This window comes from Triticum dicoccoides, chromosome 7B (assembly GCF_002162155.2).
Source record: "Triticum dicoccoides isolate Atlit2015 ecotype Zavitan chromosome 7B, WEW_v2.0, whole genome shotgun sequence".
Taxonomy (NCBI): Eukaryota; Viridiplantae; Streptophyta; class Magnoliopsida; order Poales; family Poaceae; genus Triticum; species Triticum dicoccoides.
Genome location: NC_041393.1, coordinates 766,946,170 through 766,969,710, shown reverse-complemented (window position 1 = coordinate 766,969,710; position 23,541 = coordinate 766,946,170). Strand labels below are relative to the sequence as shown.

Sequence of the window (23,541 nt, the reverse complement as noted above, 5' to 3'; positions counted from 1 at the left end):
GTAAACTACTCTAAATTCTTGCAGGGCCTCTATTTTCCGGTTGTCTTTTTGCATATTTTATTAGGTGGCTTGATTTCACTACAAGAGCACCATCAGCAAGTAATAGAAAAATGTGCCTACAGATCGATCACCTAATCGAAGAGGAATCATCGTCCTCTAGGGCAAGCATATGCACCTTGGTGTCAGGCCAGGCGCGGAGTTTGAAGGTCGGGGATGTAGCAGAGGACGAAGCCAAGGCTGCGGGGTCTAGCGCGAGCTTGGCCCGCGTCGCCGTCTCCTTCCTCTTCTTCTTGCCTCCATCATCCGGTGGCGCCTACTCCCTCTCCAACGACGTGGGCTTGGGCGGCTCCCTCGGCTTGTAGGGGGCCAACGGTGGGGGCGGTGTTGGTGGAGGAGGATGGCGGCATGGAGGGACAGTCGCGGGACTAGTGGCTCGGTCGGCGCCGATGCAACCATGGGAATTGGGGATCGAGGTGGGTTGCATTTTTTTAGTGGGAACAATTGAGGTGGCTTCACGTCATCTTCTTTCCTCACCGCTTCCGGGCCCAAATGGGTGTTTGTCGGCCGGTTGATAAGAGCCTCACCTGCGAGTAGCCCTGGCACGATCACGATGAGCCATCGCCGCCGCTCGCTAGTACCCTCGATGGATGGCGACCTCCTCGGGGAGATCATGTGGCCGCTGATAGGAAGCCAGCTGCTACTGTGGAGCTCATCGTCGGTAACTCTACAAATAAGTTCGCTTGGATCACTGCTCTTGAGGTAGTCCTTTCTCTTTCTCGCATCGAAGGCCATCGATGTGGTGTAGTTGAAACGGGGAGGAGATGGAGGTCTAGATCGGGTTCGTGCCCGAACCCATGGCTGCTGGGAGTGGCTACGGTGCCAGCCACAACGCTTGGCTGCCGGCCGTCTCCACCACACCTCTGTATCCGATGGCCGACGGGTGGCTGTTGTTCAACCTTGCGAGCAAGGGGCGAAAAGGGAGGTAATGTTTCATCTTCAATGAGTCTGCGACCAAGGTGTCATGGAGGAGGACTCACCGTCCAAGTGGTGCAGTCCCCGACGGCGACAAGGTTGTACGTATATGAGAGAAAGAAAGAATCTGGGGACCCGGAGGTGTTTTCAATGCGGTCGTTAAGGTCCTTTGTGTGAAAGTCAGGGACCGGTTTGTTATTTAGATTTAGTTCTTTGCCCTTTTTGTAATCTGCTAGTAGTACGTACCGCCACGTCAGCATCTGGGTCCTTCCCGACCCGTCTCTATCATTCACAAAAAAAAAGTCACTCTCCCACTCACTAGTCACTATCGCTCCCAGCCGAAGACTTATCCCCAACCGTAATTCTCAATCCCCTTCCTCCAACGCGGCCGCCGGCCTCCATCCCCGTCCCCGACGAGCTCCTGGAGGAGATCCTCCTCCGCCTGCCCACCCCGGACGCGCTCTCCCGCGCCTCCGCCGCATGCACCACCTTCCGCCGCGTCATTAAAGGCCGCGCCTTTCGCCGCCGCTTCCGCGGGCTGCACCGGCCTCCCCTCCTCGGCTTCATGGACGCGGTGGGATTCCACCCCGCCCAGGCGCCGCACCCATCCGCCGAGCTCGCCAGCGCCCTCGCCCCCTGCGCCGCCGATTTATCCTTCGTCCCGGTCCCGGCCGTCGCTTCTTCCTCCTCCTCCAGTGCCCCGCCGGATGCCGAAGCCGCCGGGCGTCCTCCGCGCCGTCGCCGGACGTCCCGCTGGCGCCCCCGCGACGTCCGCGACGGCCGCGTCCTCCTCGATTGGATCTCCCTCGACTCTGAAGCCGACTCCGAAGAAAGCATTCTCTTGGAAGACGACGACTCCGAAGAAGACTCTGAGGAGCTCGGTGACGGCGAGGATGGTCCCTGCCTCGCGTGGACCAAACGGGAGCGACGCAACACCGCCAGGTTCCACCTCGCCGTCTGCCATCCCTTATCCCGCAGATACGTGCTGCTTCCAACCATACCGGAGGACCTCGCCGCCCAGCCGCGGGATCGCCTTTTGGCATTCGATCCCGTGCTCGCTCCTGCCACCGGTGACGACGGCGAGGAGGAGCCCTTCAAGGTGATATGCTTTGCAAGATACCAGACAAAGCTCCTCCTCTTTGTCTTTTCATCCACAGCTAGTGATAGTGAACAATGGTCTATGGTCGATTCTCCCTTCGCACCTGTTTTGGAACACACGTCCTGTTTTGACTGTGTGCGTGGCTGCTTCTACTGGTCGCAACCTTGGGAGTTAGATGATGATTTGAGGGTGCTGGACACGCGCACTTTGAGGTTTTCAACCGTCAATATTCTCACCGGGTACCATCTGCAGCTCAGAGATGTTGATCCAACCATTGAGTTCTTTACCGACTCGCGTCGAAATGCAGTTGTTGTCGGTAGGGAAGGAGTCATTGAGATGTTTTCTTTAATCCGTCAGAACGGGTCCTTTGCCCTCCACCATACCTCTCTGCAGGATAATTCTCATGAATGGAATCTGGAGAAGATCGTACAGCTACCTGAGCAGTATCATGAATGTACCATTTCCACAGTGGGTGCGGCCGAGGGGCTCTTGTTCTTCCAAGGCGCTCCACTTGGCAGTGGGTTTAAGAATCTCGATTGTTACTCGATGGACATCAAGACTTATGAAATTACCAAGGTCTGTACAAAGATGGAGAGCTTCTTCAAGCGCAAACGTGTTCTCCCCTACTTTAGCTTCCCACGGCTGTTATCAGAACCAGCTATTTGATCAACTGGTAAGCCTAATCATATTATTTTTTGGGTTGTCATTGGCCGCACAATTTGCTTGTTCTACTCACATGTTTATGTGTACTTAGTTATTGTGCTATGATTGTGCTTGATTGCCTTGTCAAACTAGCTAGGTGAGGAAGCTAATTCATTGTTTAATTTTGCATGTATGTTTAACAATTATATCTTAGGAGAGAAAATGGCTATCGCGCTTGCATAGCCTGTAAATTGATGTTTGAAGGCTCTTAGTCCTCTATTTATGAGCACTCCTTATTTACCATGTTCTGTTTCCAAGAACAGAGGGTTCACCTGTTTATGGTCTGCTAATTTTTATGTATATTGCTTCCAAACTTCTGTTCAGTTAAGGCCCTGGGATTAGCGCATGCCTGCTTCTTCAGAACTTGGGATCGGAAAGATTTCCATTGTATCAGCTGTGGCAGCTTCGCGTTTCTAACTCAATACATGTCTGCAGATCTGAGCTTGCTCTCTAGTTGCTCTGGTCTTGCTTGGGCCATACACCTGGAGTTGGATGGCGGATGTTCAAGATGGTGCTGATGCAGTTTGATATGTCTGTATCGAGAGTCGTATGTATGTATGTAAACTCGTCCTGATGTTTGTGTTGGGAGATTGGCTGCCAGGTTATGTTATCTGAGAGTACTAGCTCTTCTCTGTATGAGTGCATAAGTTAGGTAATTTCTTCTATTAAGATGCTTCTGATGAGTTCATCTATAATGTCATGTGCGCCATCTGGTCCTCTGTCAGCTTAACTTTGCTTGGCTTGCTTCCACCACTCTCACCTCCATCTTGATGCTTCTCCGCCTCTCTTGCAAGCACATGTTCTTCAGCGCCTCCCTCGCCAGGTCCTGGTCCTATTCCAGGTTCCTACAGCAGCATCTATGATAAGACAGAAGCACAGGTCGGCAAAACATTAATGCTGAACAACAAAGTCCATAAACTTCTGTGCTTTTTTAGGAAACTTATATTTATTCTCATGGACGAGATGAATGATATCGATCATACACGTGTGTTTACTTAGAGCTAACAACAGCTATGTCAGGTTCATCAAGGTATAGTATGACTTACATCATCTGTGTTTTGGTATATTTCGTTCAGCAAGTCCTCTTGCATGGGACCCACATCATTAGTGTCCATTAGCTGTGGATCAGTATTTTCTTGCGCCGACTCCATGTCATGATTGTCCGTCGACGCAGGTTCAGTTCCCAAAATATGGGTTCTGGGAAGAAGTATTGAACTGGACAAGCTTCTTCCTCTTCGGTCTGCAGGCAGGAGGAAAACAATGAGACGTTTGTAAGGACATCTTGTGGTGTCTTCATGGTCCAACTCCAGTCAATGTTGTTGTAGAATGTCCTCGGTAATTGGAGCTATTGCCTTGTTGGCATCTGGCCAGATTTCTACGATTACAGGAACTTATGCAGGACAATATGTCATGCAGGGTTTGCATCTCTTCTATTACTATTCTTTATTTTCAGTCATATGTTGCAAACTGCAAAGTTTATTGGCACACCATATCTTGTTCTAATGCATGAAGACTCAAAATATACCACTAATGTTGACCACAGAGTTAACAAACTAACCATGTCGTGTGATTGTTAATGGCATTTAGTATCCTTTTGAGCTTTATGTAGGTTTGATGTTGAAAATAATCATTAGAAAAAGAACATTATGTTCTGAATGTATGCTGGTATTGCCGTTCCATGTTTTCTTGTTTACTGAAATTGTGAATGAAATGTGCAGGAAAGTAAGAAACACATGGGGATCTACCATTGGTAGTGCAATCTTAATCAAGCTAAACTAGATTGTGGATAAAATGGGTAGAGATGGAAGTAAGCTTGGTGCAAATATGAGTGAGATTGCCTTACTTTTTTCTTCATTTCTTTTACCTGTATAAATGAAAAAGATCATATTCCAGTTGTATGAATTGTCATCTAATAGAGGTTGACCTTTGCTCCTTTTCTTACTCCAGGGGTTTCTGGATCTTCGGATGGTGTCCTGGTTACGAAACCTTCTAACTAGGTCCTTGGCAGTTTTGCCTAGTCTGATTGTGCCACTAATTGGTGGTTCCTCAGCAGCTGGGCAGTTGATTATCACTGCTTCGGTAATCACCGAAACTCTGTTTTTACCATCATGCTGCTGATAATCTTTACTTCTTGCACATGGAAGTAACATTGCTTGCTTCCTAAGTGTACCTTTAATTAATTCCTCGCTCTTATATGCAGATGATACCGTCATTCGAATTTCTTTTGCTCTAGTTCCACTCCTTAAATTCACCAGCAGCAAAACAAAGATGGAGCCGCACACACTCTCAAGATTCGTAAGTCGTCTATATCGCATAGTTGGATATGCACAATGATCTTGCAGCGATCGAATTACTCACTACAATGCATTTAATTTCCATTGCGATGCAGATTTCCATGCTAACATGGGCTATCGGCTCTTTCATCATGGTCATCAACATCTACGTCCTGATAACAAGCTTTGACATGCTGCTCCTCCACAGCAGGCTATCCACCGTTTCCTGAGTATTCACTGGAATATTTGGGTTCCTTGGCATGCTCATATACATCGCCGCGATCCTATACCTCGTCTTCAGGAAGAACAGGAAGTGCACCTTGCCATTGCTCGAGAGCGAGGTAAAGCTTGAGGTCCCTGGCCATGCCGAGGGAGAAGGTGCTCTGGATCCTATATCTCCAGCATGCAGCTTCCGCATCAACGCCCTGCGTCTGACCTGGACTAGACGTTGGTAGCTGCAATGAGGAAGCTAGATATGTCACAGCGTGAGCTAGGTGTCATCAGGTATTACTCCCTCCGTCCGACAATACTTGTCACCAAAATGGATAAAAAGAGATGTATGTAGAAGTAAAATACGTCTAGATACATCCCCTTTCATCCATTTTGATGACAAGTTTTTCCGGACGGAGGGAGTACAAAGATAATTGCAACAGTGGCAGGGCCAGGGATATCACCGTGTATCATACCTTCCAAAATTTCTATGCTACAGGTAATTACATGCCATTCATTGTTTTCTTTTGCTGCCGGATGCACCTCTTTAACAACAAAAAGTAGTCATATGCATTGGTTGGCATTCTTATGTGGATAGCTGTAGTATAAAGTATAAAACCTTTTCAGCATCAGATTTGGTAGCAGTTGGGAACTGATGACTAGTACATGTAGATCATCCTGGAGCCAACATGAATGTCAAATGAGTAACTCGATTGGCAGTCACATTTGGAACCTCGGTGCTGGTTACATTCTTTCATCGGCACTTTAATCTCCAGTGATATCGCTACAATTCTCAAGTCCATAATAATGATTTGCCTATATTTCTATAGTAGCATCCAGTCAAATCTTTGTTTCTATATCTATATTTGAAGTCTATTAAAAACCTAAAAACATTGAAGGACCGGCAAACCTTTGGTATTTTTGTCAAATCTTTTATTATCCACAATAGGATATCTAAATTCAGTTATTCTTTAATCTTAAAATTTTGAGAAGGCACTTTATTTACATTGGTTGTTACCTTGTGTTATGCGCTACTGAAAGCTATGATCCTATCTAAGATGAGGATATGCATAGGAAGGGAGAAATTTATTGTGTATGTGACATTATCTTGAAAAGAAAATTACAATTATTTATACATGCACACGGGTATGGTGGTTCCCTTTTTGCAGCTCCTTAGGGAGGAGGGGTGTGGACGTGCTTGCAGAGTAAAAAGCTGTCACAGCCCTAGAATATTGTTTGTAAATAGTTGCATCTTCATCCAGGCATCATATTTAAATTTCTGAAACTTGAACTGAGGAATTTTGGAAGCCTCAAAAACTTAAATAAAAGAGGGGCAAAAACCCTAGAAATCTCATTCATTGCTCCAAAATGCTCTTCTTAAATGTTTGATAATTTTTGGCAAGGGTTCTGGTCCCAACCAAAATATTGAACATTTTTAAGGATTTATTTTTGGGACTTTGGATTTAATTCATTAGCTATTTGAATTTGAATTATATTCATATAACTAGAATATAATTTCAAATACCCCTGAAATATTTTATAAGCTTTTGGAAAAGTCCATCTAGCAATATAAAATATTCAGAGGAGTTTTTGGCATTGTTTGAATTATTTTAAATTCAAAACAGTGGCAAAAGAATTAAATAAAAATAAAACAAACAGAAATAAGAGAGAAAGACAGAAACCTCATCTGGGCTTTACCTGGCAGAAGAGGCCCAGCCCACCAGGGGCTGTGTGGTCTTCTTCCTCCTGCCAGGAGGAGAGGCAGGTGCGTGGCGAGAGCGCTAGCGACGCCGTGGCCTCCTCCCTGCCTGCCTCACGCCCTCGAGGCCCTTCTAGTGCCACGGAGACAGCCACGCCCCCCCAGGCCTCTCACTCTCTCCCCGAGCTCCTCTCTTCCTCTGGCTCTCTCGCGCGCAGCCACCGAACACACCCGTCGCCGCCGACGAGCATCACCGCGGCCACCGTCCACCCCGTGCCTCTCCGATGAGTTCAGAGGAACCGCCATCGCCTTCTGCGTCTTCTACACCAACCCATTCGACCGCGGGAGCCCTGTAGCGTCTTCCCGGAGCTCGTCCCCAACCTTCGGCCGCCGGCGAACTTTCGAGGATTCGCGAGCTCCAGCCCCTCCCCGGCCTCGCCGTTGCCTCTACCGGATCCGCTGTGAGCTCCTCTTCCATTTCCCCTCCTCCCCGCGCTCGTTCCCGCACGCTAGCCGCCCTTCTCACCGGGGCCGTGAGCTCCTCACCGCCGGCGATGACGCGGACAAGGCCAGAGCCACCGGAGCTAGCTATCGAGCACGGCAACATGCTCCACACCTCACCAGGAACCTAACTCACACACCAGCTTCCCCTCCCGTGCCCCCTAACGCCAACCCCGACCTCGCCCGAACTCCGGCAGCCGCTAAAGCTCGTCGCCGACCACTCTCCGGCCACTCCCCGGCCGCGCCACCACCCTGGTTGGATGCGGACGAGCGTCCGCATCCCGTAGTCATGCTCCGCGCGCCAAATGGCGCTCTGTAGGCCGTTTCCGCAGCGCACCACCGCGTCGGGACTCGCCGGCGGCTAAACGCCGGCGACCGCTGACCGTTGACCGGCGTGGGTTAACCCACTGCCCGGTTTGACCCTCCCCTCTCTCTCACTGACGTGTGGGCCCTAGGCCATTAACTAAACCTAATTAGCCACTAACACTGACCAGTGGGCCCCGACCCCCCTAATCCTTTAATTAAGCAGATAACCCCCCCTGTTAACTAACTGTGACGCTGACATATGGGTCCCACAGGTCAGTTTGACCTGGACGGCGCCCGTTGACCTGCTGAGGTCAGCATGAGGTCATGCTGACGCAATAATTCCTTTCTGGAATTAAAATAAATTAGGAAATGATTTATAATTTTAGAAAATGCCCTAAACTTCAATAAATCATAGAAAATTAACCGTAACTCCAAATTAAATAATTTATATATGAAAAATTATCAGAAAAATTCAAGGAATCCATCTGTACCATTTTCATGCATGTTAGAACAACTTATAGCTGCTGTTTAGCACAAATCAATTAAATGGCATTTGAATAATCACATATGGAGTTTGAATTTGAATCTTGTATTCAAACCAACTTCATTTAATCTGTTGCTAGTTGCATTAGCCCAAAACACATTCATTTTGCCATGTCATGATCATGCATCATATTGTGCATTGCATTGATTGTGTTCCCTTCTGTGTTGCCGGTATTTGTCCCCTCTCGATAGACGTGATACCGATGATGTGATCGTTGACACTGATGAAGACTCAATGTTATCTTCAGAAGTGCCAGGCAAGCAAAACCCCCTTGTTCATTCCGATAAAATCCCACTCTCTCGCTCCTGCTCTCTTTTACTGCATTAGGACAACAACGATTCATCTGTTACTTGTTGCGGTAGTTGAACCCCTTTATCCTTTGCATGACCTGTCATTGCCACAGTAAATAGATGAAACCCACTAGCATGAGTAGGAGTTGTTTGAGCCCTGTTGTGCCTACTCATTCTTGCTTGTTTGTCATGCCTGCTACTGCTTAGAGTTGAGTCAGGTCTGATTCATCGGGGATGAATCAGAGGCGTGTGAACATGTCCTACTGTGTGAGCTAAGTGTGTGAACACGATTTGGTAAAGGTAGCGGTGAGAGGCCATGTAGGAGTACATGGTGGGTTGTCTCATTGCAGCCGTCCTCAGGAACTGAGTTCTGTGTTTGTGATCCATGATTCAGCTACTACCACGCATTGGGCCCGAAACCAATGGACCCTCTCGGCTTCTTGATCACCCTTGTCCTCTGTCCAGGAGTTGCAAGTAGTTTCTGGTGTTTGTAGTATGCTGACCGTAGGGGTGGGCTGTGATGCGGTAGGCACGTGGCCGGGTAAACCGGGCGCCCGTTTGGTGTCACGGAACCCTGTTCACATCGTTTGGGGCTGTGAGCGAAACTCCGGCCGGATCTCCTCATGGATGGAACCCGAATAGGCGATAAACCTGGACTAGAGACTTGAGTGTTTAGGTAGGCCGTGGCCGACACCCACGTTGGGCTTCCGCTTGAAGGTTGCCGAGTACATGTCGTGTAAACGGCGGTAAGTGGTGAGAGCGTGTGTGAAGAAGTACACCCCTGCAGGGTTAATATGATCTATTCGAATAGCCGTGTCCGCGGAAAAGGACTTCTGGGTTGCTTATATCAGTTCATAGACAAGTGAAAGTGGATACTCTAAAATACGCAAGATAAGCGTGAGTGCTATGGATGGCGTTCTCGTAGGGAGACGGGAGCGGATCCATAGTGGTGTATTGATATGGGGAATATGTGGACTCGTGTGCGCCACCTCAAAAGAGTTACATTGCAGTCGTAGTTCAGGATAGCCACCGAGTCAAAGCTGGCTTGCTGCAGTTAAACCCCACCATCCCCTTTGTTGATAATGATGCATATGTAGTTAGTTCTGATGTAAGTCTTGTTGGGTACATTTGTACTCACGTTTGCCTATTTTATGTTTTTGCAGAGAGACTTCGGTCTCACTAGTAGTTTCGCGTGGACTTCGACGTTTAGCTTGTTACCTTAGCTACGATCTTGTGTCCCGGCAGGATCTGGTAGATAGTCAGGCTTCTTAGCCCTTTTCAGTTATAGATGTCTGTACCCAGACATGATAGCTTCCGCTTGTGCTTTGATTTGTATGCTCTGATTGTTGGGTCATGAGACCCATGTTTGTAATATCTCGCTCCTCGGAGCCTAATGAATAAATACTTGAGTCGTAGAGTCATGTTGTGATGCCATGTTGTATTTGCACATATCAAGCATATTGTGTGTATGTTATTGAAATGCTTGGTATGTGTGGGATCTGGCTATCTAGTTGTTTATCCTTAGTAGCCTCTCTTACCGGGAAATGTCTCCTAGTGTTTCCACTGAGCCATGGTAGCTTGCTACTGCTCCGGAACACTTAGGCTGGCCGACATGTGTCCTTCTTCGTTCCTGTGTCTGTCCCTTCGGGGAAATGTCACGCGATGAATACCGGAGTCCTGTTAGCCCGCTACAGCCCGGTTCACCGGAGTCCTGCTAGCCCAGTGCTACAGCCTGGATTCACTCGCTGATGACCGACATGTTCGATGTTGGGTCATGGATGCCTGTCCCTGTAAGTTTGGGCCACTTTGGGTTTACGACTAGCCATGTCAGCCCGGGCTCCTTATCATATGGATGCTAGCGACACTATCATATACGTGTGCCAAAAGACGCAAACGGTCCCGGGCAAAGGTAAGGCGACACCCGTGGGAATACCGTGAGTGAGGCCGCAAAGTGATATGAGGTGTTACATGCTAGATCGATGTGGCATTGAGTCGGGGTCCTGACAGCGTTGGTATCAGAGCTTGACTGCCTGTAGGATTACCAAGCCAAACTGGTCGAAGTTGAGTCTAGAAATTCTTTAGTTATATAAGGGAATTGATTGTGGGATGGAACGTAAGGCTCTTTTTTACTCCTTATACCTCATGGCCTTTTGATCTGAGACATCATCTTCTCTTCTACGGGGATTAAGAACTAGGCTATCTCTTCTTCCTATCAGGATCACGTGTACTAATCCGTAGACTTATAGATTGTTGGATTTAAGCTTGAGTTCAGTTTCTTCTACTTCCGTACGTTAATTGTTGATCTCGAAACCTTGATATTGTGTTTCTGAGTGGTTATGCCACCATTTTTGTGAATGTCTCAAATCTTTTCTGAGCATTTACAACCGTTATGCTGTCCGAGTCATCCCAGGTTTCTAAATAGTCGGATGCATTTGCAAATCCTTTTCTTCCCGTTTCAATGTTTCCATGGGCCAGATTAACCACACTAATCAGTGAATTGAGGTACTCCGTTACCTTGACATATATGTTGGAGATATTATTATGACCCTAGGTGTCTTAGGGGATCATCTAGTAATTTAGCCATGATTTGTGTTCCCAGTGTGATGATTCTGGCCATCATTCTCGAAAGCATCCCGTGATGCTACTTAGTAGTAGGTATTCTATTCCTGGGTTCTTGAACCCTAGATTCACTCTACTTACTTCATGTTGATAGTAATTGCTAGCGCCTTTAGGATATTAGTAACCTTTGCGATAGTCCTTGAAGTCCGTGGTATCTTCTTCATCCAGATACCATGAACTACTTATGGCAGAAGTTCCTTGTTGAACTGAAATATCACAACAGTATTATTTTTGATGAGTTCTCCATTATATATTGTGGCTCTGCCAGTTCTACCTTTCCGCATGGGTTATCCGGAAGAAATATGTTGAACTTGGTTCGACATACTAATCTATGCATCCACAACTCAGAAAATTATATGTTCCTTTGAGTTGTTCTCTTTAGTTGCATTCTGACCTTCGTCTATCAATTGATAGTCAAGAGTATGCGTGTGTTCGTTTATCGATGCCTATTACTCTTGTGGTCCGTCAAGCCATTCTGTCCTGAATGACTTGGAGAAACAAACTCCAGTACCTCGTCCATATCTAGGATTGGGTCAAAGTAGTTGTATTCCGCAGATCAAATGCCAATCCAGCTTTTGGTTCTGTTCTACCTTGGAGTATTACCTTATTCTATATCCAGATTGTTATAGGAATTGCACACCATCCTATGAACTCTTGGTACAGTGATATTTCTCACCATCATTAGTCATTCCTCGGCCCTCGTGTTGATGCAACCGGAATACCGACAAATGAATTGTGATGTGTGAAATCAATACTCCCATCAACCTCGTTGCTTGGTAGTTAAAGGATAATAATTTCATTCTTAGCATGTTGGTTTTTGAATCATCCTTCTAAGACTTATCGTGCTACCTAGTTCTTATTTCGGTGCACCCTTCGATTGATGAGTTAGGATCTTGTCAAGTCCTCACTCATTTGATTATATCGTCTTGCCCTCAAAAGCGAGATTGTTCTCGAGCTTAGTAACATACCGGTGGTTCGTGATTTTCTGAATGTCTTCTCGGAAGTATCACCAGGTCGTCACCTGACCGTTATGTTGAGCCCGTGATCAAGTTGGTTTCTTATGAACCACCTTCTTTCCAAGAATCGGTGTTAGATATCCCTGAGCTAGTTGGTTAAGCTGGACAACAACTTGGAGAGTTGGAAGATAAAAGCTTGTCTGACTTAGTTCGTTCCAAAGGGATATTCTTGTGTAGTGTGTGTTGAAGAAAGATGATATCTTCATCGATTGGTCCTTGTGATCAGTTGTTGGACCTATTGTCTTATCAATCCTTTGATTTGAGTGTGGGCCATCGTCAAATCAAATCAGTACCAACGATGCTCGTAATGTTGTCTTATTCGTGGTTGATCCCTCGAGCATACACCATTACATCTTTGGTCTGACCAATGCTATCACCGTGTTCACTTAACTATGGAATTCCTTTTAAAAGGAAACCCGGATGAATTGTTGTTGAGCCCATTGACAACATCCTTATCTCCTCCATGATTTTGTTGAGCATTAAGCTAGTGTTGGAAATTTTTGAAAGCATTTGTTCATGCTAGCTCATGAAGCATATGTTTGGATGAAGGTAGTGACTTCCTTTAATTCATGTGCATCTGATGCAAGTTGCCGCCGTGGATTCGAGAAAGTCAATGTTGCTTTCTTGGAATCATTCCAAATCAGTCATGCACACGTGCGAAGAATGTTGTGGTTTGAAGACTTGCAACCTTCAATCTATATGTATCCCTAGCACACCAAGCCACTGGTTGATTTGTTCAAGGAGAAGGAGTTCCTTCATAAGAGCTAATCCGGACTTATGTAAGGACTTCGATACCCTCGTTGATGGTTCCCCCTCCTGAACTCGGTAGTGTTTTATTATAAGACTACTATGTGGTCATGCTTGTCTGGGACAACGTGTTCACATGTTAGTAGCAGAACCAGCTCATGTTTTGGAGCTTGCTATCGTAGTTCATCTCCCGAGAATCCCGCAACGTCATCTCGTCGATTTGTGTTGCAAACCTTCATTTTTCTTCCTAGACTCGATGGGTCTGGAATATTCTGACACCAACCAGATCTGAATCTCAGGCAGATATGATGGTTGGAACATTTCCCCAAGAACTATAATATTGGTCGCGCAATAACCGGTAAAGTGGATGTCGTGCCCAACACACCCAGCCGGAAGACCTGTTATTATAATATCTTGATTGATGAGGTTGGCCACCTCCCCATAGGGATTTCGTAGGGTTTACCCCCTAGTTGCCCCTATGGATTTTTGTGTTCCCGAAGTCTGACCTTTACTTGATGTTCTAGATACCAGATCATTTCTATGAATGGGTTACACTAGCACATCAAGGAGAACATTAGAAGCGGAGTACTAAATGTCTCTCGGTCGATCATCCAGATTTTGTTCCTTGGCTTCGCTAAGGTGTAATCCGAGAAGTGTTATCTTCCTTTGCATCTGCATCATTCATCATCATTCATCGTGGTAGCAAGTTGTGTTGCCAGGATCCTTGACACGGATGTTGGTAAAACCTTGATGAATATGGAAATGCTCAAGTTCTTGAGAGCACACACAAGCGCTACGTGTTATCATCGGCACTAACTGGGATTGCTCTCAGTTTCCTCGGCAATGCTATGATCTTTTCAAACAGTGAATTCACTCTCTGTTGTTGGGTTCTTCCCCAGTTACCAGAATCATTCCCAGCATTTGCATTTTGTTCCTAGCTTGCACCGCCAATGTGCCATTCTACCATGGGTCTCTTCCATTTCCGGTGGTAAGCAAATTCATCCATTACGTTGTCTTCAACAAGGTAATCCACATCATCCAAGTCCGAGTATGCCATTCTACCGACCCCCGCCAATCGATTGCTGTGATTTGCCTTAGGCTGATATAGAGAGTCTCAATGATCTCTATATCAAAGGTAATTCTTTTTGCCACTTAAGGGGATATATCTTCGAGTCACCTTCCCTAAGGTGCATCATTATGGTGTCATGTCAACTTAACTCCTCGCTACGTTGACAATCGTTTACCACCTTCTTAAGTGTGGAATTATTGTCCACCTAGTGAACCTTCGTCATCCGTTTCTTTCCACCCCTCTTGATGTGTATCTCGTGTCTCAACCCGAGAGATGGTCCTATGTCTCATTCCATGAGTTGTTCGATCTTCAAGAAGATCGACCCTTCTAGAGTCTCCTTCTTCCCTCCATGTCATGTTGGCAGGATTTCTCAGAGCAAGACATCAAGACAAAGATGGTGTTCAAATCAACGTTCATTTGAAGTGCACCCTGGATCGGGAAGATTATACTAGTCTGCGTTACCCTTCACCTTACTCTACGCTTGAATCTCGAGACGAGATTTTTGTTTAGTGGGGGTGAGTTGTCACAGCCCTAGAATATTGTTTGTAAATAGTTGCATCTTCATCCAGGCATCATATTTAAATTTCTGAAACTTGAACTGAGGAATTTTGGAAGCCTCAAAAACTTAAATAAAAGAGGGGCAAAAACCCTAGAAATCTCATTCATTGCTCCAAAATGCTCTTCTTAAATGTTTGATAATTTTTGGCAAGGGTTCTGGTCCCAACCAAAATATTGAACATTTTTAAGGATTTATTTTTGGGACTTTGGATTTAATTCATTAGCTATTTGAATTTGAATTATATTCATATAACTAGAATATAATTTCAAATACCCCTGAAATATTTTATAAGCTTTTGGAAAAGTCCATCTAGCAATATAAAATATTCAGAGGAGTTTTTGGCATTGTTTGAATTATTTTAAATTCAAAACAGTGGCAAAAGAATTAAATAAAAATAAAACAAACAGAAATAAGAGAGAAAGACAGAAACCTCATCTGGGCTTTACCTGGCAGAAGAGGCCCAGCCCACCAGGGGCTGTGTGGTCTTCTTCCTCCTGCCAGGAGGACAGGCAGGTGCGTGGCGAGAGCGCTAGCGACGCCGTGGCCTCCTCCCTGCCTGCCTCACGCCCTCGAGGCCCTTCTAGTGCCACGGAGACAGCCACGCCCCCCCCAGGCCTCTCACTCTCTCTCCGAGCTCCTCTCTTCCTCTGGCTCTCTCGCGCGCAGCCACCGAACACACCCGTCGCCGCCGACGAGCATCACCGCGGCCACCGTCCACCCCGTGCCTCTCCGATGAGTTCAGAGGAACCGCCATCGCCTTCTGCGTCTTCTACACCAACCCATTCGACCGCGGGAGCCCTGTAGCGTCTTCCCGGAGCTCGTCCCCAACCTTCGGCCGCCGGCGAACTTTCGAGGATTCGCGAGCTCCAGCCCCTCCCCGGCCTCGCCGTTGCCTCTACCGGATCCGCTGTGAGCTCCTCTTCCATTTCCCCTCCTCCCCGCGCTCGTTCCCGCACGCTAGCCGCCCTTTTCACCGGGGCCGTGAGCTCCTCACCGCCGGCGATGACGCGGACAAGGCCAGAGCCACCGGAGCTAGCTACCGAGCACGGCAACATGCTCCACACCTCACCAGGAACCTAACTCACACACCAGCTTCCCCTCCCGTGCCCCCTAACGCCAACCCCGACCTCGCCCGAACTCCGGCTGCCGCTAAAGCTCGTCGCCGACCACTCTCCGGCCACTCCCCGGCCGCGCCACCATCCTGGTTGGATGCGGACGAGCGTCCGCATCCCGTAGTCATGCTCCGCGCGCCAAACGGCGCTCTGTAGGCCGTTTCCGCAGCGCACCACCGCGTCGGGACTCGCCGGCGGCTAAACGCCGGCGACCGCTGACCGTTGACCGGCGTGGGTTAACCCACTGCCCGGTTTAACCCTCCCCTCTCTCTCACTGACGTGTGGGCCCCAGGCCATTAACTAAACCTAATTAGCCACTAACACTGACCAGTGGGCCCCGACCCCCCCTAATCCTTTAATTAAGCAGATAACCCCCCCTGTTAACTAACTGTGACGCTGACATATGGGTCCCACAGGTCAGTTTGACCTGGACGGCGCCCGTTGACCTGCTGAGGTCAGCATGAGGTCATGCTGACGCAATAATTCCTTTCTGGAATTAAAATAAATTAGGAAATGATTTATAATTTTAGAAAATGCCCTAAACTTCAATAAATCATAGAAAATTAACCGTAACTCCAAATTAAATAATTTATATATGAAAAATTATCAGAAAAATTCAAGGAATCCATCTGTACCATTTTCATGCATGTTAGACCAACTTATAGCTGCTGTTTAGCACAAATCAATCAAATGGCATTTGAATAATCACATATGGAGTTTGAATTTGAATCTTGTATTCAAACCAACTTCATTTAATCTGTTGCTAGTTGCATTAGCCCAAAACACATTCATTTTGCCATGTCATGATCATGCATCATATTGTGCATTGCATTGATTGTGTTCTCTTCTGTGTTGCCGGTATTTGTCCCCTCTCGATAGACGTGATACCGATGATGTGATCGTTGACACTGATGAAGACTCAATGTTATCTTCAGAAGTGCCAGGCAAGCAAAACCCCCTTGTTCATTCCGATACAATCCCACTCTCTCGCTCCTGCTCTCTTTTACTGCATTAGGACAACACCGATTCAACTGTTACATGCTGCGGTAGTTGAACCCCTTTATCCTCTGCATGACCTGTCATTGCCATAGTAAATAGATGAAACCCACTAGCATGAGTAGGAGTTGTTTGAGCCCTGTTGTGCCTACTCATTCATGTTTGTTTGTCATGCCTGCTACTGCTTAGAGTTGAGTCAGGTCTGATTCATCGGGGATGAATTAGAGGTGTGTGAACATGTCCTACTGTGTGTGAGCTAAGTGTGTGAACACGATTTGGTAAAGGTAGCGGTGAGAGGCCATGTAGGAGTACATGGTGGGTTGTCTCATTGAAGCCGTCCTCAGGAACTGAGTTCTGTGTTTGTGATCCATGATTCAGCTACTACCATACATTGGGCCCTGAAATATGACCCCGCTCGACTTCTTATTCACCCTTGTCCTCTGTCCAGGAGTTGCAAGTAGTTTCTGGTGTTTGTAGTATGCTGGAGGCCGTGGACAGCGCTGACCGTAGGGGTGGGCTGTGATGCGGTAGGCACGTGGCCGGGTATACCGGGCGCCCGTTTGGTGTCATGGAACCCTGTTCACATCGTTTGGGGCTGTGAGCGAAACTCCGGCCGGATCTCCTCATGGATGGAACCCGAATAGGCGATAAACCTGGACTAGAGACTTGAGTGCTTAGGTAGGTCGTGGTCTACACCCACGTCGGCTTTCGCTTGAAGTCTGCCGAGCACATGTCGTGTGCAGACGCTAAGTGGTGGAAACATGTATGAAGAAGTACACCCCTGCAGGGTTAACATCATCTATTCGAATAGCCGTGTCCGCGGAAAAGGACTTCTGGGTTGCTTATATCAGTTCATAGACAAGTGAAAGTGGATACTTTAAAATGCGCAAGATAAGCGTGAGTGCTATGGATGGCGTTCTCGTAGGGAGACGGGAGCGGATCCATAGTGGTGTATTGATATGGTGAATATGTGGACTCGTGTGCGCCACCTCAAAAGAGTCGCTTGCAGTCATAGTTTAGGATAGCCACCGAGTCAAAGCTGGCTTGCTGCAGTTAAACCCCACCATCCCCTTGTTGAAAATGATGCATATGTAGTTAGTTCTGATGTAAGTCTTGCTGGGTACATTTGTACTCACGTTTGCCTATTTTATGTTTTGCAGAGAGACTTCAGTCTCACTAGTAGTTCCGCTTGGACTTCGACGTTTAGCTTGATACCTCAGCTACGATCTTGTGCCCTCGGCAGGATCTGATAGATAGTCAGGCTTCTCAGCCTTTTTCATTTATAGATGTCTGTACTCAGACATGATAGCTTCCGCTTGTGCTTTGACTTGTATGCTCTGATTGTTGGGTCATGAGACCCATGTTTGTAATGTCTCGCTCCTCGGAGCCTATTGAATAAACTACTTGAGTCGTAGAGTCATTTTGTGATGCCATGTTGTATTGCACATATCGAGCATATTGTGTATGTTATTGAAATGCTTGGTATGTGTGGGATCTGACCATCTAGTTGTTTATCTTTAGTAGCCTCTCTTACCGGGAAATGTCTCCTAGTGTTACCGCTGAGCCATGGTAGCTTGCTACTGCTCTGGAACACTTAGGCTGGCCGGCATGTGTCCTTCTTCGTTCCTGTGTCTGTCCCTTCGGGGAAATGTCACGCTTTGAGTACCGGAGTCCTGTTAGCCCGCTACAGCCCGGTTTACCGGAGTCCTGCTAGCCCAGTGCTACAGCCCGGACCCACTTGCTGATGACCGACACGTTCGAAGCTGGGTCATGGATGCCTGTCCCTGTAAGTCTGTGCCACTTTGGGTTTACGACTAGTCATGTCAGCCCGGGCTCTTTATCATATGGATGCTAGCGACACTATCATATACGTGAGCCAAAAGGCGCAAACGGTCCCGGGAAAAGGTAAGACGACACCCGTGGGGATACCGTGCGTGAGGCCGCAGAGTGATATAAGGTGTTACCAGCTAGATCGATGTGACATCGAGTCGGGGACCTGACACAAACCAACTTCATTTAATCTGTGGCTAGTTGCATTAGCCCAAAACACATTCATTTTGCCATGTCATGATCATGCATCATATTGTGCATTGCATTGATTATGTTTCCTTCTGTGTTACCGGTATTTGTCCCCTCTCGATAGACGTGATACCGATGATGTGATCGTTGACACTGATGAAGACTCAATGTTATCTTCAGAAGTGCCAGGCAAGCAAAACCCCCTTGTTCATTCCGATACAATCCTACTCTCTCGCTCCTGCTCTCTTTTACTGCATTAGGACAACATCGATTCATCTGTTACTTGCTGCGGTAGCTGAACCCCTTTATCCTTTGCATGACCTGTCATTGCCACAGTAAATAGATGAAACCCACTAGCATGAGTAGGAGTTGTTTGAGCCCTGTTGTGCCTACTCATTCATGCTTGTTTGTCATGCCTGCTACTGCTTAGAGTTGTGTCAGGTCTGATTCATCCGGGATGAATCAGAGGTGTGTGAACATGTCCTACTGTGTGTGAGCTAAGTGTGTGAACACGATTTGGTAAAAGGTATCGGTGAGAGGCCATGTAGGAGTACATGGTGGGTTGTCTCATTGAAGCCGTCCTCAGGAACTGAGTTCTGTGTTTGTGATCCATGATTCAGCTACTACCATACATTGGGCCCTGAAATATGACCCCGCTCGACTTCTTATTCACCCTTGTCCTCTGTCCAGGAGTTGCAAGTAGTTTCTGGTGTTTGTAGTATGCTGGAGGCCGTGGACAGCGCTGACCGTAGGGGTGGGCTGTGATGCGGTAGGCACGTGGCCGGGTATACCGGGCGCCCGTTTGGTGTCACGGAACCCTGTTCACATCGTTTGGGGCTGTGAGCGAAACTCCGGCCGGATCTCCTCATGGATGGAACCCGAATAGGCGATAAACCTGGACTAGAGACTTAGGTGTTTAGGTAGGTCGTGGTCTACACCCACGTCGGCTTTCGCTTAAAGTCTGCCGAGCTCATGTCATGTGCAGACGCTAAGTGGTGGAAACATGTATGAAGAAGTACACCCCTGCAGGGTTAACATCATCTATTCGAATAGCCGTGTACGGATAAAGGGCTTCTGGGTTGCTTATATCAGTTCATAGACAAGTGAAAGTGGATACTCTAAAATACGCAAGATAAGCGTGAGTGTTATGGATGGCGTTCTCGTAGGGAGACGGGAGCGGATCCATAGTGGTGTATTGATATGGGGAATATGTGGACTCGTGTGCGCCACCTCAAAAGAGTTACATTGCAGTCGTAGTTCAGGATAGCCACCGAGTCAAAGCTGGCTTGCTGCAGTTAAACCCCACCATCCCCTTTGTTGATAATGATGCATATGTAGTTAGTTCTGATCTAAGTCTTGCTGGGTACATTTGTACTCACGTTTGCCTATTTTATGTTTTTGCAGAGAGACTTCGGTCTCACTAGTAGTTTCGCGTGGACTTCGACGTTTAGCTTGTTACCTCAGCTACGATCTTGTGCCCCGGCAGGATCTGGTAGATAGTCAGGCTTCTCAGCCCTTTTCAGTTATAGATGTCTGTACCCAGACATGATAGCTTCCGCTTGTGCTTTGATTTGTATGCTCTGATTGTTGGGTCATGAGACCCATGTTTGTAATATCTCGCTCCTCGAAGCCTAATGAATAAATACTTGAGTCGTAGAGTTATGTTGTGATGCCATGTTGTATTTGCACATATCAAGCATATTGTGTGTATGTTATTGAAATGCTTGGTATGTGTGGGATCTGGCTATCTAGTTGTTTATCCTTAGTAGCCTCTCTTACCGGGAAATGTCTCCTAGTGTTTCCACTGAGCCATGGTAGCTTGCTACTGCTCCGGAACACTTAGGCTGGCCGGCATGTGTCCTTCTTCGTTCATGTGTCTGTCCCTTCGGGGAAATGTCACGCGATGAATACCGGAGTCATGTTAGCCCGCTACAGCCCGGTTCACCGGAGTCCTGCTAGCCCAGTGCTACAGCCTGGATTCACTCGCTGATGACCGACACGTTCGATGTTGGGTCATGGATGCCTGTCCCTGTAAGTTTGGGCCACTTTGGGTTTACGACTAGCCATGTCAGCCCGGGCTCCTTATCATATGGATGCTAGCGACACTATCATATACGTGTGCCAAAAGACGCAAACGGTCCCGGGCAAAGGTAAGACGACACCCGTGGGAATACCGTGCGTGAGGCCGCAAAGTGATATGAGGTGTTACATGCTAGATCGATGTGGCATTGAGTCGGGGTCCTGACAAAAGCGAGTGACACATTGCTCAGAGTGCGCCAAGACTTCCATAGTGACTCTCAGAAATTCCGACGCCCATCTGAGCTCCTCCTTTTAGTGATGTCAGCCGGTGAATTTTCTCTACACTGCAGCAGATCCATACATTGCAACACGAAGCAAATTGGATTACAAGGCCGTTGGAAAAGCTATCGATCTAATAGTCAACTGTAGTTTATTACTATGCCATATAAACTATAAAGGCAGTGTAAGTAAGTTATCTGGGCCTACCACTATTATGGCCTGCTTTTGGTATCTCCATGCTTTAGGTATCTCATGTTATATTTTTGACCAAATGCACCAGCGACATGTAACAAGCATTGAACAAATGCACTGGAGACATGTAATAAGCATTGATGTATTGGACCATTACTGCTATAACTATCTATCATCTTCAACTCTTTTGAGTAATACCAGATGTTAGGACATCTACTACATCTTTGATTTCTATACCTCTTTTGGTTAACGTCCCATCAAAACGGAGGCACTATAGGTGTCTAATTTTTTTTGGGTCGGTTTGTGTAAGATATGACCGCACCCAGCAGAGGCACTGTTAGGACATCTATTAGGACATCTATTGTATTGTTATCATATATGAATACACATGATAAACCTGGATTACTATCGACTAAGCATTCCTTGCTTGACCAAGAAGTTTGGACCGGCACCCTCGCGCCAAGGCACGTTGCCGGTCTAGTGAAGAGGTATAGATGCGGCCCATACCCTGCATGTGTGCAACTAGCCTTAAAGTAAGGAACGTCTTAGACACGGGCATTTAGGAATATACTCGTGACATGCAATGACTAGCATACTCTTTTATCTCTTTACGGGCATGAAGCAAATATCAAACCTATTTCTAACAGCTCCAGCTTAACAAAAACATTTTTCTTCTCCACTGCACCACGCCCTGACCTTCCCGGCCTCGCATATTTTCTTAATCCATTCTTCACCATCCAACACATCAGTCGAACATTCCGACAAATCCTCTCCCGGTCTCTACGTCGGTCGAATATTTTGGCACGGTTGAGAGGATTGTACTGAAAATAGTCTACGAGGAAGAAAAGACTGAGTAATCAAGGACAACATGAAGGACGCGGATCGTAGGTTGCGGCATCGATGGATGAGCCGAGGTTTAGGATGAAGTGGACATGGTAGATCACTGCAACATGTACACCGTATGTTTATATATGCATTATGTACATGTTAAATTCGTGCACCTCTCCTACAAACACACTGGCGTCTATAGCCACGTCCACACTGCACAGTGACCGCTGCCTCAAACAGTGTGGCCATGCTATGGCGCTTCCAGGATGACCTCCGCCACCATCATGGTCACGGTCACATCATCTTCCTCCCGCGGATCACCGACCGTGCGTCCTGCACCTTGATCGGGTTGTCATGGCCCATGCCAGGAATTCGTGCATGGAAGCTCGATCTCCTCCTGCTAGTGGACAAGTGGTTTTCTCCGTGGTTCAACATCTCTCGACCATTTCCTCTCTGTCCTCTGGAATTTTGATCTAGGCCAACAATATATGCATGGAACATCGTGTTAGCTTCGCACCACAGGCTCCAGGCACATGTCAGCAAGATCCATCGCAACATCCATCCCGTTTGAATATGCCGACCTCTAGATTGTTGTTGAAGTGGTTTAGAAAACTTACAATAGTCTACTAGAAGCCAGACTGCAACAAAACTACACAAACAAGCAATCCACGCGATCAAAAATCAACAGCCATGCACGAAGTTTAAACCGGTCATCATCTCATTCCGCAAGTTGAGCACCATTTGCAGGTAGGGCATGAATTAGCAAATTCTTACAAGAAGCGAAGCAGCCTTTTCAGTGCATCATGACTTCATGAGTATAGAAGCAGGAGCATGGGATGCTCCGGCAACACCCCATCTATTGTGCGGCTTCCAGCAAATCACAAGTACTTGGTTTACGCGGAATATTATTTGGGTTGATTTCAGGCAGTCATCGTTGTTCACGCGGGCCAACACCTTCTCGAGTTGCATCGATGCCAGGTGCGGCGCGACTCCACCTTCACATCCGAGGAGTGTGTGCACAAGTTCACCTTCCTTGCGTCATGGGAAGCAGCTATATGTGGTCTGTCGATGGCAGCACGAACATATGCAACATGTATATATCCTTATATACATGTTGAAATGGTGCACCTCTCCTACAACACACACTGTAGTCTAGGGCCGTCCTCATAGTGACCCCTGCCAGCTTCTAGGCTGACCTCCGCCAACGGCATGGTCATGTCGTCATCCTCCTGCTCGACGGTACCACACGTATTGCACCTTGATCGGGTTCTCATGGTCCATGCCAGTGATTCATGCTTGTAAATCTCATCTCCTCTAGCGAGTGGAAAACTGGGTTTCTCCGTGGTGCAACGTCTCTCTCAACTATTTCTTCTATATCGACGAGGCTTCTGATTTGGCCCGATTTTATATGCGTGGAACTTTAATTGTCTCTCATTGTTTACATTTGGAACCTCCATTACCAAGCTAGGAAACATCCAGGGGGCATAAGG

At 47.1% G+C, this 23,541-nt stretch overlaps 1 protein-coding gene and 1 pseudogene across 1 annotated transcript; both read left to right on the top strand.

Annotated features, from left to right (window-relative positions):
- Window positions 1-643: 643 nt before the first annotated feature.
- On the top strand, window positions 644-3,492 carry LOC119339751. The gene is made up of 3 exons (XM_037611688.1): window positions 644-718; window positions 1,295-2,744; window positions 3,209-3,492. The coding sequence occupies exons 1-2, from the start codon at window positions 644-646 to the stop codon at window positions 2,735-2,737; spliced, it is 1,518 nt and encodes a 505-aa protein (XP_037467585.1). The 3' UTR covers window positions 2,738-2,744; window positions 3,209-3,492.
- A 1,082-nt stretch (window positions 3,493-4,574) lies between these two features.
- Window positions 4,575-5,929, top strand: LOC119339750 (annotated as a pseudogene).
- The last annotated feature ends 17,612 nt before the right edge of the window (window positions 5,930-23,541 follow it).

Excerpts from the sequence above, each read along its gene's own strand:
- LOC119339751 (XM_037611688.1), top strand. The coding sequence starts at position 644 with ATGGATGGCGACCTCCTCGGGGAGATCATGTGGCCGCTGATAGGAAGC. Across the intron at positions 719-1,294 it reads TACTGTGGAGCTCATCGTCG|TCACTATCGCTCCCAGCCGA; the intron begins GTAACTCTACAA and ends CCCACTCACTAG.